The sequence below is a fragment of the Phocoena phocoena genome, chromosome 17, assembly GCF_963924675.1.
Source record: "Phocoena phocoena chromosome 17, mPhoPho1.1, whole genome shotgun sequence".
Lineage (NCBI taxonomy): Eukaryota > Metazoa > Chordata > Mammalia > Artiodactyla > Phocoenidae > Phocoena > Phocoena phocoena.
Genome location: NC_089235.1, coordinates 39,683,431 through 39,699,914, shown reverse-complemented (window position 1 = coordinate 39,699,914; position 16,484 = coordinate 39,683,431). Strand labels below are relative to the sequence as shown.

General features: G+C 37.6%; 1 protein-coding gene across 1 annotated transcript in view; it reads left to right on the top strand.

The window, feature by feature from the left end:
* Window positions 1–901: 901 nt before the first annotated feature.
* The window catches only part of RAD54B (RAD54 homolog B), an 89,649-nt gene continuing 74,066 nt past the window's right edge, over window positions 902–16,484 (top strand). Inside the window, exons 1-2 of the mRNA XM_065895581.1 lie at window positions 902–1,036; window positions 14,938–15,100. Coding sequence (XP_065751653.1) covers window positions 902–1,036; window positions 14,938–15,100 — 298 coding nt within the window. The remainder of the gene's footprint in view (window positions 1,037–14,937; window positions 15,101–16,484) is intronic.

Below are 16,484 nucleotides of genomic sequence, written 5' to 3'. Positions count from 1 at the left end.
TTTTTTTCTCTTACTATAAGTAATATTGGCATGATTACCCTTATACATAATTCTTTGAGTATATCTTTGGTAATTCCTTAGAGTAAATTTCCAGAAGTGGAATTTCTGGATTAAACAAATAATTCTGGTAGCCATGTACATCCTTGTTGATGCCATATCTTGTGTAGTGTTTTGTGAGATTACTTTGAATAAGAGTGCTTACTGCCGTCCATTGCAGAAGCCTGATGTGTGCATGTAATGTTCTTGCCTTTTATCTGTCTCACCTGTCCTGTCCTGGTGGAAATAATATTGAGCAAAAGTTTGGAAACCTGGTTCTAGTCTCTTGATTAATATATTTAACATATCCCATGGTTTTAAAAGGAGATTGAACTGTAAATGTGTTCTTTTAATTGCCAGGATTTTATTCATTCATTCAAAAATATTCTTTAGTGATTATAATGTATCTGGCTTTGTGGTCGAAGCAGCTTACAGAGTGGTGAAGAAAACAAGAATGATTGCTACCCTCATGCAGTTTATGGATTAATGGAATAGAAAAAAAGCAACATGTTGGATGTATGTCTGTGAATAATTATGTTTCTTTTGATTTTGAAACTACTATCTAAATTGAGTTTAAGGCTATATAATCATTATCTAATCTATAGTTTTATCAAAATTGATACAATATATGCTCAGGTTTACACCATGTAATTTAAATCTTAAATATTTTTCAGAAGCCTTTTGTGATGGAAAATAAAATGCTACCAGCTGTTGAATTTGTTTCCTAAGGCTTTTTACAGGTTTATTCTCTTATATTTTTAAAGATGTCATGATTGTAGTTATGATATACTTGGAGGTGATTCTAATCTGACTTATGATTAGATCATTTTTGTTTTGGGTATTTTTCAGGTTAATACTGCTGAATATGAGACGATCGGCAGCACCAAGTCAGTTGCAAGGGAATCCCTTCAAAAAGCCAAAATTTATACCGCCAGCAAGAAGTAATCCAAGTCCTAATGAAGAGGTTACAAAGCTGAATTCAGATGTAAAATTATCTGAGGTAAAAAAACAAAACAAAACAGGAAAGGAAGTATAATCTAGAGAAGCATGTATTTTTTAAAAAGTGCCATTTAAACAGGTAGTAATACTTAATGCCTGTATCTCTGATAAATTCTTCTAAAAACCTTAGAAATAATGACTAAATATATATATTTTAAAGGAATGACATAAAATAAACTTGGGTTAGGTCTGTAAAATAAAGTTTTGTTAACAGTGAAAAATACCTCTGCAAGGGAAGGGGTGGAGATTCTTGTTAAAAAAAAAGTTGTTCTGATCAGTGTTCTTTTTAAAGGTAACATAAATACGTGAAAACTTTAAGGCACTTTAAAGAGAAAACATATAAATAATGCTTTATATCACTGTTCTGGACACTCCCTTTCATTTATGCTTGTAAAAGTAAGTGCTCGAAACAGTCTTTTTTTTAAAACAAATCTACATTATTTATTTATTTGTTTGTTTGTTTATTTGGTTGCGTCAGGTCCTAGTTGCGGCACGCGGGATCTTCTTTGTGGCCTGTGGGGTCCTTTGCTGTGGCAAGCGGGCGTCTCTCTAGTTGCGGCGTGAGGGCTCCAGGGTGCGCAGGCCCAGTTGTTGCAGCATGTGGGATCCCAGTTCCCTAACCAGGGATTGAACCCATGCTCCCTGCATTGGAAGGCGGACTCCTAGCCACTGGACCACCAGGGAAGTCCCGAAGCAGTCTTTTTTTAAAAATTTTATTAATTTTTATAAATTTATTTGTTTCTTTTGACTGCGTTGGGTCTTCGTTGCTGTGCGCGGGCTTTCTCTAGTTGCGGCGAGCAGGGGCTACTCTTCATTGTGGTGTGCAGTCTTCTCATTGTGGTGGCTTCTTGTTGCGGAGCATGGGCTCTAGCCACACAGGCTTCAGTAGTTGTGGCTCACGGGCTCTAGAGTGCAGGCTCAGTAGTTGTGGCGCATGGGCTTAGTTGCTCCACGGCATGTGGGATCTTCCCAGACCAGGGATCAAACCCGTGTCCTCTGCACTGGTGGGCGGATTCTTAACTACTGTGCCACCAGAGAAGCCCCTGAAGCAGTCTTAATATATATTCTTTACTATTAAGATGAAGGATTGTTTTAGTCTTAGGTATATAGAAGTTATATAAAGGCTATATAGAGCATATATAAAATGGGCAGTCCACACTTCTGCTACACTACAGTTCTCTGATTCATTTATGTTATGGAGATTAAAGTCTACTAATATTTCTTCTATTTTTTTTTATTATGGTAAGATATGTATAACATAAAATTTGCCATTTTACCATTTTTAAGCGTGCAGGTAGGTGGCATTAATTTCGTTCACACTGTTGTGCAAAAATCACCACTGTCTGTGTTCAAAACTTTTTCATTACTCTAAACAGAAACTTTGTAACCATTAGGCAATAATTCCCTGTTCTCCCCTCCGGTCATCACTATTCTACTTTCTGTCTCCATGGATTTGATTACCCTAGGTACCTCATATAAATGGAATCATAAATATTTGCCCTGTCGTCTCTGGCTTATTTCACTTAGCCTGACGTTTTCAGGATCATTCATGTTGTAGCAGGTATCAGAACATCAGTGCTTTGTATGGTTAAGTAGTATTCAGTTGTATATGTATATACTGTATTTTGTTTATTCACTCATTTATTGATAGATACTTGAGTTGTTTCCACTTTTTGGCTATTATGAATAATGCTGATGTGAACACTGGCATACAAGTTTCTGTTTGGGTACCTGTTTTCAGTTCTCTTGTGTATATACTTAGGAGTGGAATTGCTAGATCATATGGTGATTCTGTGTTTAGATTTTGAGGAACTACCAAATTGTTTCCATAGCTACTGAACCATTTTACATTCCCATCAGCAATGTATGAGGGTTCCAGTTTCTCCACATCCTCAGCAACACTGGTTATTTTCTGTTTTCATTGCTGTTGTTTTTTTTGTTTGTTTTGATTATGGCCATTCTTGTTGGTGTGAAGTGGCATTTCATTGTGGTCTTGATTTGCATTTTCCTAATGACTAGTAATGCTGAGCATCTTTTCATGTGCTTATTGACCATTTGCTTATCTTCTTTGGAGAAATATCTGTTCAAGTCCTTGGCTTTTAACTGGTGTTTTGTCTTTTTGTTGCTGAAAACATCTATTGATTTTTGACTCTGTGTTTTTTGGCCTGCATCTGTTTATTTTATCTTACACTCCTTTAGAATTCTGGCCACAATGTAAGGAGAAAACTATGTAAGCATAGTTTTTAATTTTAAATAAGGTTTCTTTTTGTACAAGCAGCTTTATTTAAATACAATTCACATACCTGTAGTCTACCTACTACAATTCAGTTGTCTTTAGTATGTTCAGAGTTGTGCAGTGCTCACCAAAAGAACATTTTTATCATTCCAGAAAGAGACCTCATACACATCAGCCCATCAAAATCCCCCAGCCCTTAGCAACCACTAATCTACTTTCTGTTTCTATATATTTATCTATTATGAACATTTCATATAAATGGAATCACACATGTGGCCTTTTGTGACTCACTTTTTTCAGTTAGCATAGTGTTTTTCAAAAGACTCATCCACATTGTAGCATGTATCAGTAATTCATTTCTTTTTATTGCTGAATGTATTAGTTTTCTATTGCTGCTGTAACAGGTTACCAGAAATTTAGTGTCTTAAAACAATGCAAATGTGGGACTTCCCTGGTGGTCCAGTGGTTAAGATTCTGCCTTCCCATGCAAGAGACGTGGGTTCGATCTCTGGTCAGGGAACTAAGATCCCACATGCTGCAGGGCAACTAAGCTCACACACCACAACTACTGAGCCTGCGCTCTCTTGAACCCACACACCACAACTAGAGAGAAGCCCATGCGCTACAACGAAGAACCTGTGCACCACAACAAAAGGTTCTGTGTGCCGCAACTAAGAACCAATGCAGCCAAATAAATAAATATTAAAAAAAAAAGAAAATAATGCAAATGTATTATCTTACAGATCTGTAGGTCAGAAGCCCAACGTGGGTCTCACTGGGCTAAGATCAAGGTGTTGGCAGGGTTGCATTTATTTCTGGAGGTTTTAAGAATGTTTCCTGGGCTTCCCTGGTGGCGCAGTGGTTGAGAGTCCACCTGCCGATGCAGGGGACACAGGTTTGTGCCCCGGTCCGGGAAGATCCCACATGCTGTGGAGCGGCTGGGCCTGTGAGCCATGGCTGCTGAGCCTGCATGTCCAGAGCCTGTGCTCCATAATAGGAGAGGCCACAACAGTGAGAGGCCCACATACCGCAAAAAAAAAAAGAATGTTTCCTTTGCCTTTTCTAGGTTCTGCAGACCACCTACATTCCTTTGCTCATGGTCCCCTTCCTATGTTTTCAAAATTGGTAATGGTGGTTTGAGTTCTTATATTGCCATCTTTTTGGTTCTCTGAAACTGGAACTCATTTGGTTAGATTGAGCCTGCCTGGATAATTCAGGACAATCTCTCTATTTCAAGGTCCTTAACCTTAATTGCATCTGCAAAGCGTCTTCTGCCACATAAGGTAACATATCCACAGGTTCTGGGAATTAGGGTGTGGACACCTTCTGGAGGCATTATTCTGCTTGCCACACTGAATACTATTTCATTTTATTAATATACCGTATTTTATTTTTCCATCTGTTGGTTGATGGGTGTTTGGTTTGTTTCCATTTAAAAAATTTTTTAGGTATTATGAATAATGCTGATGAATATTAGCGTATAAATTGTTGTGTAGACGTATTTTTTTTTGTTTTTGTTGTTTTTGCGGTATGTGGGCCTCTCACTGTTGTGGCCTCTCCAGTTGCGGAGCACAGGCTCCGGACGCGCAGGCTCAGCGGCCATGGCTCATGGGCCCAGCTGCTCCGCGGCATGTGGGATCTTCCCGGACCAGGGCACGAAGCCGTGTCCCCTGCATCGGCAGGCGGACTCTCAACCACTGCGCCACCAGGGAAGCCCCTAGATGTATGTTTTCATTTCTGTTGGGTGCATTTCTAGGAGTGGAATTGCTGGATCATATGATAATTCTGTGGTTAACCTTTTAATAAAATGCCAGACTCTTTTCCAAGGTGGCTGTACTGTTTCATTCCCACCATTAGTATATGATGGTTTCAGTCCTCCACATCCTTGTCAATACTTATTATTATCTATTTGATTATAAACCATACTGTGGATGAAGTAATATCTCATTTGGGATTATGGTTTACATTTCCTTGATGGCTGATGTCATTGAGCATCTTTATATGTGCGTATCAGCCATTTGAATATCTTCTTTGGAGAACTGTCTATTCAGATCCTTTGTCCTTTTTTTAAGTTGGATTATTTGCTTTTTATTATAGAGTTGTAAGAGTTCTTTGTATATTCTAAACATAGGTCCGTTATCAGATATATGATTTGCAAATATTTTCACCCATTCTGTTTTTGCCTTTCACTTTCTTGATGGTTTCATTTGTAGCATAAAAGTTTAAAATTTTTACGAAGTCCAGTTTATCTGTTTTTTTTTTTTTTGGTGTTGGTAGTACTTGTGGTTTTAGTGTTATATCTAAGAAGGTCATGAAGATTTACTATATTTTCTTCTAAGAGTTTTATAGTTTTAGTTCTTACATTTCAGCCTGTGACCCATTTTGAATTAGTTTTCACGTATGGTGTGAGGTAGGAATCCAATTTTATCTTTTTTCATGTGGATATCTAATTGTTCCAGGACCATTTGTTGAAAAGACTGTATTTTTCCCCCATTGAATCGTCTTGACACCCTTGACTTTATGTTTATTTTCTGATGGAGTTTCTAATGACTAATTCCAAACCAAAAATGCTGATTTATTCTTTTCCTGTTATAATTAATATCAAGAATCTAAATAGTTGTCTTTAAAAACTAATGAAGTAGGCATTTTTTGAAATTATACAGCTATTTTAAGCAAGGCAACATGCAAAGCGCAAAAGTATTAAGCTTAGCAGTCAACTTTAGTGTCCCGTTACTTTGTTTATTCCATTCTTAAATTTTTGTTCTTGAATTATTTCTCATCTTAGATTGGATTAATCCAGACTGAGAAAGTATTGTTTTGGTGACTTCAGGGGTTTTATACTTGAGTGGTCTGATAAATACAAAATCTGGAACAAATTGAGCATCAAAATAAATATACTAATGGATAATAACCCCACTGAATAATGTGGGTTATTTTAGGAGTCTGAATCCGTACTAATACAACTAAATAACTAAATGGGGAGGAGCGTAAGCTCTTTCTCAGAGTGGAATGCTAAATCATAAAAATAAAAGTAATGATGGTGTTGGAAAATATTAATGGATTCCAAAACAAGTGGGTGAATGTTTGGTCAGGAAATAGGATATTTGAATAGACTCAAGCATCTCCTTACAACATACTTAAAAAAATTACAAATAGAAAAATACTAGCTTTGCAGGAATACCTGGTAGACACCACTTTAATCAAGTGAATGCCTCCTGTAATGGGACAAATTAATATTATGTGCCTCTGGTATGATGAACTGTGATATTCCTGTCCAAAATGCATAACCTGAAACTCATCATTAGGAAATATCAGACAATCCAGATAGAGGAGCATTCTACAAAATAACTGGCCTGTAGTCTTCAAAAGTGTCAAAAATCACAAAAGATAAATAAAGGTTGAGGAACTGTTCTAGATTAAAGGAGACTAAAGAAACTTGTTGATTAAATGTATTGTGTGACCTGGGATTGGATCCTGGCTCAGGGAAGAACTATCAAAAGACATTGTTGGGGTAAGCGACCCCATTTGAATATGAACTGTGGATTGGGTAATAGTATTATACTACCAATGTTAAATTCTTGGTTTTGATAATTTTACTGTGATTATGTAAGAGAGTGTCTTTGCTCTTTGCAAGCACACTTTGTAGTATTTAGACATAGAGGAGCACAGTGTGTCCAGCTTACTTTCAGATGTGTATATACACACACACACACACACACACACACGGAGAGATAGAGGGAAAGTAAAAGGAGCAAAATGTAAACAAATGATGAATTTGGGTAAAGGGTATATGAGACTTCCTTGTATTATTTCTGGATTGTTTAAGTTTAAAATTATATAAAAATAAAATGTTGCAAAAAATAAAATTTAGGCCTTCATTAGTTTATTGCCATGACTTACTTTATTTTTTATTTATTTTTTGGGATCAGCAGTAATCTTTTTTTAATTAAAAAACTTTTTTAATAGATCTTTATTGGAGTATAATTGCTTCACAATACTGTGTTAGTTTCTGTTGCACAACAAAGCGAATCAGCCATATGCCTACACATGTCCCCATATCCCCTCGCTCTTGGGCCTCCCTCCCATCCTTCCTATCCCACTCTAGGTTGTCACAAAGCACTGAGCTGATCTCCTTGTGCTTTGCTGCTGCTTCCCACCTGCCAACTATTTTACATTCAGTAGTGTATATATGTCGATACTACTCTCACTTTGCCCCAGCTTCGCCCTCCCACCCCATGTCATCAAGTCCATTCTCTATGTCTACCTCTTTATTCCTGCCCTGCAACTAGGTTCATCAGTACCATTTTTTAAAAATTGCATATATATGCTTTAGCATATGGTATTTGTTTTTCTCTTTCTGACTTACTTCACTCTGTATGACAGACTCTAGGTCCATCCACCTCACTACAGATAACTCAATTTCTTTTCTTTTTATGGCTGAGTAATATTCCACTGTATATATGTACGATGTCTTTATCCATTCATCTGTTGATGGACATCTAGGTTGGTTCCATGTCCTGGCTATTGTAAATAGTGCTTCAGTGAACATTGTGGTGCATGTCTCTTTTTGAATTATGGTTTTCTCAGGGTATATACCCAGCAGTGGGATCGCTGGGTCATATGGTAGTTCTATTTTTAGTTTTTTAAGGAACGTCCATACTGTTTCTGTAGTGTTTGTATCAACTTACATTCCCACCAACAGTGTAGGAGGGTTCCCTTTTCACCACACCCTTTCCAGCATTTACTGTTTCTAGCTTTTTCAATAATGGCCATTCTGATGGGCGTGAGGTGATACCTCATTGTAGTTTTGATTTGCATTTCTCTAATAATTAGTGATGTTGAGCATCTTTTTATGTGCCTCTTGGCCATCTGTATGTCTTCCTTGGTGAAATGTCTAGTTAGGTCTTCCCCCATTTTTTTAACTGGATTGTTTGTTTTCTTGATATTGAGCTCCATGAGCTGTTTGTATATTTGGAGATTAATCCTTTGTCTGCTGTTTCATTTGCAAATATTTTCTCCCATTCTGAGGGATGTCTTTTTGTCTTGTTTATGGTTTCCTTTACTGTGCAAAGCATTTAAGTTTAATTAAGTCCCATTTGTTTATTTTTGTTTTTATTTCTGTTACTCTAGGAGGTGGGTCAAAAAAGATCTTGCTGTGATTTATGTCAAAGAATGTTTTTCCTTGTTTTCGTCTAAAAGTTTTATAGTGCCTGGTCTTAAATTTAAGTCTTTAATCCTTTTTGAGTTTATTTTTGTTTATGGTGTTAGGTAGTGTTCTAATTTCATTCTTCTACATGTAGCTGTCCAGTTTTCCCAGCACCACTGATTGAAGAGGCTGTCTTTTCTCCATTGTATGTTCTTGCCTCCTTTGTCGTAAATTAGGTGCCCATATGTACCTGGGTTTATCTCTGGGCATTCTATCCTGTACCATTGATCTATATTTCTTTTTTGTGCCAGTACCATACTGACTTGATTACTGTAGCTTTGTGGTATAGTTTGAAGTTGGGGAGCCTGATTCCTCCAACTCTGTTTTTCTTTCTCAAGATTGCTTTGGCTGTTTGGGGTCTTTAGTGTTTCCATACAAATTGTAAGATTTTTTGTTCTAATTCTGTGAAGAATGCCATTGGTAGTTTGATAGGGATTGCACTGAATCTGTAGCTTGCTTTGGGTAGGATAGTCATTTTCACAATAGTGATTCTTCCAATCCAAGAACATGGTATATTTCTCCGCCTGTTTATGTCATCTTTGAGTTCTTTCATCAGTGTTTTATAGTTTTCTGAGTACAAGTCTTTCACTTCCTTAGGCAGGTTTATTCCTAGGTATTTTATTCTTTTTGTTGCAGTGGTAAGTGGGATTGTTTCCTTAATTTCTTTTTCTGATTTTTCATTGTTGGTGTATAGGAATGCCAGAGATTTCTGTGCATTAATTTTGTATCCTGCAACCTTAACCAAATTCATTGATTAGTTCTAGTAGTTTTCTGGTCACATCTTTAGAATTTTCTATATATGGTGTCATGTCATCTGCAAACAGTGACAGTTTCGCTTTTTCCTTTCCAATTTGGATTCCTTTTATTTCTTGTTCTTCTTAGATTGCTGTGGCTAGGACTTCCAAACTATGTTGAATAATAGTGGCGAGAGTGAACATACTGTTCTTCTTCCTGATCTGAGAGGAAATGCTTTCAGTTTTTCACCATTGAGAATGATGTTAGCTGTGGGTTTGTTGTATATGGGCTTTATTATGTTGAGGTATGTTCCCTCTATGCCCACTTTCTGGAGAGTTTTTATCATACATGGGTGTTGAATTTTGTCAAAAGCTTTTTCTGCATCTATTGAGATGATCATATGGTTTTTATTCTTCAGTTTGTTAATGTGGTGTGTCACATTGATTGATTTACTTATATTGAAGAATCCTTGCATCCCTGGGATAAATCCCACTTGATCATGGTGTATGATCCTTTTAATGTGCTGTTGGATTCTGTTTGCTAGTATTTTGTTCAGGATTTTTGCATCTATGTTCATCAGTGATATTGGCCTGTAGTTTTCTTTTTTTGGTGGCATCTTTGCCTGGTTTTGGTATCAGGGTGGTGGTGGGTTCGTAAAATGAATTTGGGAGTTTCTCCCTCTGCAATTTTTTGGAAGAGTTTTAGGAGGATTGGTGTTAGCTCTTCTCTAAACATTTGATAGAATTTGCCTGTGAAGCCATCTGGTCCTAGACTTTTGTTTGTTGGAAGATTTTTAATCACAGCTTCAGTTTCATTACTTGTGATGGGTCTGTTTATATTTTCTAATTTTTCTTGGTTCAGTCTTGGAAAATTGTACCTTTCCAAGAATTTGTCCATTTCTTCTTGGCTGTCCATTTTATTGGCGTATAATTGTTTGGAGTAGTCTCTTATAATCCTTTGTATTTCTGCAGTGTCAGTTGTGACTTCTCCTTTTTCATTTCTAATTTTATTGATTTGCATCCTCTCCCTTTTTTTCTTGATGAGTCTGGCTAAAGGTTTATCAATTTTATCTTCTCAAAGAATCAACTTTTAGTTTTGTTGATCTTTGCTATTGTTTTCTTCGTTTCTATTTCATTTATTTCTGTTCTGATCTTTATGATTTCTTTCCTTCTACTGCCTTTGGGTTTTCTTTGTTCTTCCTTCTCTAGTTGCTTTAGGTGTAAGGTTACATTGTTTATTTGAAATTTTTCTTGTTTCTTGAGGTGAGATTAAATTTCTGTAATCTTCCCTCTTAGAACTGCTTTGGCTGCGTCCCATAGCTTTTGGGTCATCGTGTTTTTGTTATTTGTTTCTGTGTATTTTTTGATTTCCTCAGTGATCTCTTGGTTATTTAGTAGCGCACTGTTTAGCACCCATGTATTTGTGTTTTTTACAGTTTTTTTTCCTGTAATTGATTTCTGATCTCATAGCGTCGTGGTCAGAAAAGATGCTTGATATGATTTCAATTTTCTTAAATTTTCTGAGGCTTGATTTGTGACCCAAGATGTGATCTATCCTGGAGAATGTTCCATGTACACTTGAGAAGAAAGTGTATTCTGCCACTTTTGGGTGGAATGTTCTATAATTATCAATTAGATCTATCTGGTCTATTGTATCATTTAAAGCTTGTGTTTCCTTATTTATTTTCTGTTTGGATGATTTGTCCATTGGTGTAAGTGGGGTGTTAATGTCCCCTACTATTATTGTGTTACTGTCGATTTCTCATTTCATGGTTGTTAGCATTTGCCTTATGTATTAGAGTGCACCTATGTTGGGTGCATAAACATTTATAATTGTTATATCTTCTTCTTAGATTGATCCTCATGTAGGGTCCCTGCTTATCTCCTGTAACAGTCTTTATTTTAAAGTCTATTTTATCTGATGTGAGTATTGCTACTCCAGCTTGCTTTTTGATTTCTATTTGCATGGAATATCATTTTCCATCCCTTCAGTTTCAGTCTTTATGTGTCCCTAGGTCTGAAGTGGGTCTCTTGTAGACAGCATATATATGGATCTTGTTTTTGTATCCATTCAGCCAGTCTGTGTCTTTTGGTTGGGGCATTTAATCCATTTACCTTCAGGGTTATTATTGATATATATGTTGCTATTACCATTTTCTTAATTGTTTTGGGTTTGTTTTTGTGGGTGTTTTTCTTCTCTTTTGTTTCCCACTTAGAAAAGTTTCTTTAGTGTTTGTTTTCTTTTTTTTTTTTTGGCCACGCTGCACCGCATGTGGGATCTTAGTTCCCTGACCAGGGATTGAACCCGTGTCCCCTGCATTGAAAGGTGGATTCTTTACCACTGGACCACCAGGGAAGTCCCTAGTGTTTGTTTTAAAGCTGGTTTGATGGTGCCGAATTCTCTTTGCTTTTGTTTGTCTGAAAAGCTTTTGACTTCTCCATGGAATCTGAATGAGATCTTTGCTGGGGAGAGTAATCTTGGTTGTAGATTTCTTCTCTTTCATCACTTTAAGTATATCCTGCCATTCCCTTCTGGCCTGCAGAGTTTCCACTGAAAAATTAGCTGGTAACCTTATGGGGATTCCTTTGTATGCTATTTTTGTTTTTTTCCTTTCTGCTTTTAATATTTTTTCTTTGAATTTAATTTTTGTTAGTTTGATTAATATGTCTCTTGGTGTGTTTTTCGTAAGGTTTATCCTGTATGGGACTCTTTGCTTACTGGACTCAGATGACTATTTCCTTTTCCACATTAGGGAAGTTTTCGACTATAATCTCTTCAAATATTTTCTCAGACCCTTTCTTTTTCTCTTCTTCTTCTGGGACCACTGTAATTCAAATGTTGGTGCATTTAGTCTTGTCCGAGAGGTTTCTGAGATTGTCTTCAATTCTTTTCATTCTTTTTCTTTATTCTGCTCCTCAACAGTTATTTCCACCAGTTTGTCTTCCCACTCACTTATTCGTTCTTCTGCCTCCATTATTCTGTTATTGCTTCCTTCTAGTGTATTTTTTATTTCAGTTATAGTGTTGTTCATCTCTCTTTGTTTGTTCTTTAGTTCTTCTAGATCTTTGTTAAACATTTCTTGTATTTTCTTAATCCATGCTTCCATTCTATTTCTGAGATTCTGGATCACCTTTGCTATCATTACTGTGAATTCTTTTTCAGGTGGGTTGCCTATTTCCACTTGATTTATTTAGTCTTGTAGGGTTTTGCCTTGCTCCTTCATCTGTGACATATTTTCTTGTTGTCTCATTGTGTTTTTTCTTTTTCAGGTGGGTTACCTATTTCCTCTTCATTTATTTGGTCTTGTAGGTTTTTACCTTGCTTCCTCATCTGTGACATACTTTTTTGCCATCTCTCTCTCTCTTTTTTTTTAAATGAGTGGGATTGTGTTCCTGTTTTACTCGTTGTTTGGCCTGAGGCTTCCAACACTGGAGTTTGAAGGCTATTGGGTAGAGCTGGGTCTTAGTGCTGAGATGAGGAACTCTGTGAGACCTCACGCCAATAAATATTCCCTGGGGTCAGAGGTTCTCTGTTAGTCCAGTGGTTCGGACTCGGAGCTCCCACCGCAGGAGCTTCCCCCAGCCCCAGGCTCATGAATCAAGATCCTGCAAGCCGTGTGTGGTGGCAAAAAAATAAAAGAGAGAAAAATAACAAAGTAGAAAATAAAATTAGACTAGGAGACTAACAGATATGTTAGAAAGAATGTAAAAATAAAAATACAGATGAATCAACAACCAGAAGGTACATCAGTACCACAAGAGTAGAAAAAAGGAGGGGGGAAAGGAAAAAAAAAGGGGTGGGTGAGGCCTTGGCTGTGGAGAGCAGGGCCTAAGCAAGGGCGAAGTTTGGGTGGTGGGCCTGGCGCATGATCAGGACCCACAGGGCTGGAAAAGGCCCTGGCGGTGCGGATTAGGCAGGGGAACAGAAGGGGCCCAGTTGTGCCCCCAACCCCTGTCTCAGAGGGCAGGGAACCGCACCTGGGAGCCTAGCAGGCTTCCTGGGGTTGAGTGGGTGGGGCAAACGCCCTCCTCTCCTCTCCTGCTCCTCCGGTCTGGGGTCTGGGAGGGCCCTTCCTGCCTGCCTCTCCTGATCTCCCTAGTCTCCCTCCTATGCCCCAGGACCAATGCAGCCAGTATGGGGGGGAGGACAGGAGAAGGGGGGGCCTTGGAGGGCAGGGGTCCGGCCTGGGAGCTCAGCAGCCTCCCCTGCCCAAGAGGGCCAGACAGTTGCCCTCTGCTCTGTCTAGGTAGGAGAGTCCGTCCTACCTGCCTCTCCTGATCTCCCTGGCCTCAGAGGTGCTGATCTTGTCTGGCCTCCACTTCTCCCCACTTTGTATCTCTCTGTCCTACTGGTTCACCTTGGGGTTCCTCCCATCTCCTTGGGGGTCAGAATCCCCCCACCAGCGGCCAGCAGGCACCCTAGTTGTGGGGAGACGCTAACTCCGCATCTTCCCACACCGCCATCTTGACTCCTCCCTCACCTGACTTACTTTAAAATCTTATCAGACAGGTTTTTGAATGTCTCTGAAATTTATTATAATGAATATTTATAGAGATATGACGACTGTGTCTGTTATTGTGAGTTGTTATTTTAAAAACATTTCAAACATACTATGGTAGGCAGAAAAATGGCCTTCTAAAAATGTCCATGTCCTAATCCCTGGAACCTGTGAATATGTTACCTCACGTGGCAAAAGGGACTAGGTGATTAATGTTAAGGACCTTGAGATGAGGTGGGGGGTGGTCATCCTGGATTATCCAGATGGGCCCAGTATAATCACAGAGGTCCTTAAAAGTAGAAGAGGGAGACAGATGAGAGGGTTAGAGAAAGAGATGTGATTAAGGAAGCAGGGGCAGAGAGATGCAGAGGAACTGGCTTTGAAGTAGAGGAATGGGGCCACAAGCCAAGGAATGTGGGTAGCTTTTAGAAGTTTGAAAAGTCAAGGAAATGTTTTCTCCCTTAGAACCTCCTGAAAGAAATGCTGCCCTGCTGATTACCTTGATTTTAGTCCATTAAGAGCCAAGTGAGAGTTCAAACTTACAAAATTATAAAATAAATTTATGTTGTTTTAAGCCACTAAGTTTCTTGTAATCTGTTACAGCAGCAACAGAAAGCTAATACATATACAAAAATAGAGAAAAGAGTATATGAAGAACCCCCATTTACCCATCATCCAGCTTCAACAATTGTCAGTTTATGGCAGTTGTTCTTGCTTCATTTTTTCCTCTCTAGCTCCCTCCCCCCTTCTTCCCCTCTCATTATTTTCATGCAGATTCCAGGAATATCTTTTCATTTGTAAATATTTTAGTATTTGTCTTTAAAACATAAGGTACTGTTAAAACAACAACAATACAGTACAGGTATCATTATCACACTTAAATTAACAATATTTAAGTGTTTCTTTTAATATTGAGAAATTTAGCAAGAAAAAAAGCAGTTGACTGAGAATGGCATATTGTGACTTGTTTAAAACCTTATTTGATACGTTGCTTAAAATACGCTATAATTGTAAGCATAATTTTCATTCTGTGATGTCTTTCAGCTTTTATTATGTAATAAAAGTAGCTTAAAAAACAAACAATAAAAATTATAATTTTTATTTTTAAATATTCCCCATTTAGGTATGAGAAACTAGTAGCTCACATTTTAACTTAGGAATCTATTAAGTAAAAATATGGGAAATTAAGTTTAATATCAGCATAAAATACATATTTTGTCCTTTTAGGTTGCTGCAAATAAGAATACTTTTCTGCAGTCACAAAGTGATCCCAGAATATGCAATCTGCCTACTGAAGAAAGTTCTAGAGGAATTAATCATGAGGATAATTACAGGGAAAAATATTGTTTGGAAGCATCTGCAAAGACAACATCAGACCCACATCATACAGGTAAGACTGTTCAGGTTTATACTTGACCAGGCTTATTACAGTATTATTTAAATTGATTATTTACAAGAATGAATATGTTATATTTGAAAATAGTTGATATAATACCACTAGGTCGCTGGCAATTCAGATTTTTTGTTGTTGTAATTTATCTTTAATGATGGATTAATAACCACATCATTCAAATCTTGCATTTTGTAGTAGGCATATGTCTAACCTTATTCATTGTAAACTTATTGGTCAAATAATGGTCTTTACCTCAAGTAGCAAAATAAATAGTGTTTAAAGATTTTTTTTTAACTTACTTATTTTTACTTATTTATTTTTGGTTGCGTTGGGTCTTCGTTGCTGCATGTGGGCTTTCTCTAGTTGCGGTGAGTGGGGGCTACTGTTTGTTGCAGTGCGCGGGTGTCTCATTGCAGTGGCTTCTCTTGTTGCAGAGCACAGGCTCTAGGCATGTGGGCTTCAGTAGTTGTGACACGTGGGCTCAGTAGTTGTGGCTTGCGGGCTCTAGTGCATGGGCTCAGTAGTTGTGGCGCATGGGCTTAATTGCTCCGTGGCATGTGAGATCTTCCCGGACCAGGGCTTGAACCCATGTCCCCTGTATTGGCAGGTGGATTCTTAACCACTGAGCCACCAGGGAAGTCCTAAAGATTTGATTTTTAAAAAAGTTTTAAAATGCATTAACAGCACTAAAAGGAGTGGTGAACTTTAGATGAGTAAAACTGTTGATTCATTTTAGTCCATTGGAGTAACTTAAAATCAGTTAGATTTGAATTATGAAAGTATATAATTGCAGGAAAACCAAGCATTTAACAAGTTGAATTGAGTTAAAATAATGGCTATGGTTCTTTTTGCATCTGTAAGAGATTAGTATTTTTCAGGTAATTAAAATTTATCTAGGATGTTCATGGATGTTTATTTGGCCTGTGAAAGTCACCATTAAGACTACATTTTTCTAAATAACATTTTATTTTTTGGTTGAATAAGGAGTGTCAGGGAGAGAGCCTCATTTGCTGGTCTATAGAATATAACTACTATTTTAAGATACCAGTGCAAATCAACAAAGTGCCTTAAACGCTTAACCCTTTTGAAGGAAGTTTTGGAGCTTTGTGATAATTAATACATTTTACATATAAATGAGTTCATTTCTTGTTGGGCAGAAGGGACTTCTGATTTTTCCCAACTGGCCAGGATCCTTAGTACCATTTACGTGCTCTCAAATTTGTAACAAGTGTCAGGATGAAGTTGAGAAGGACTTTTGGTGGTATCAATTTAGGGAGATCCCTAGAGATAGCTCTGGGTATGGCAGTTTAGCTTCTGCCCTGTTTCACGGATTTGCTCTCCCTTTATTACTTTCCTCCTTACCTCCTTCCTTTTCTCTTTT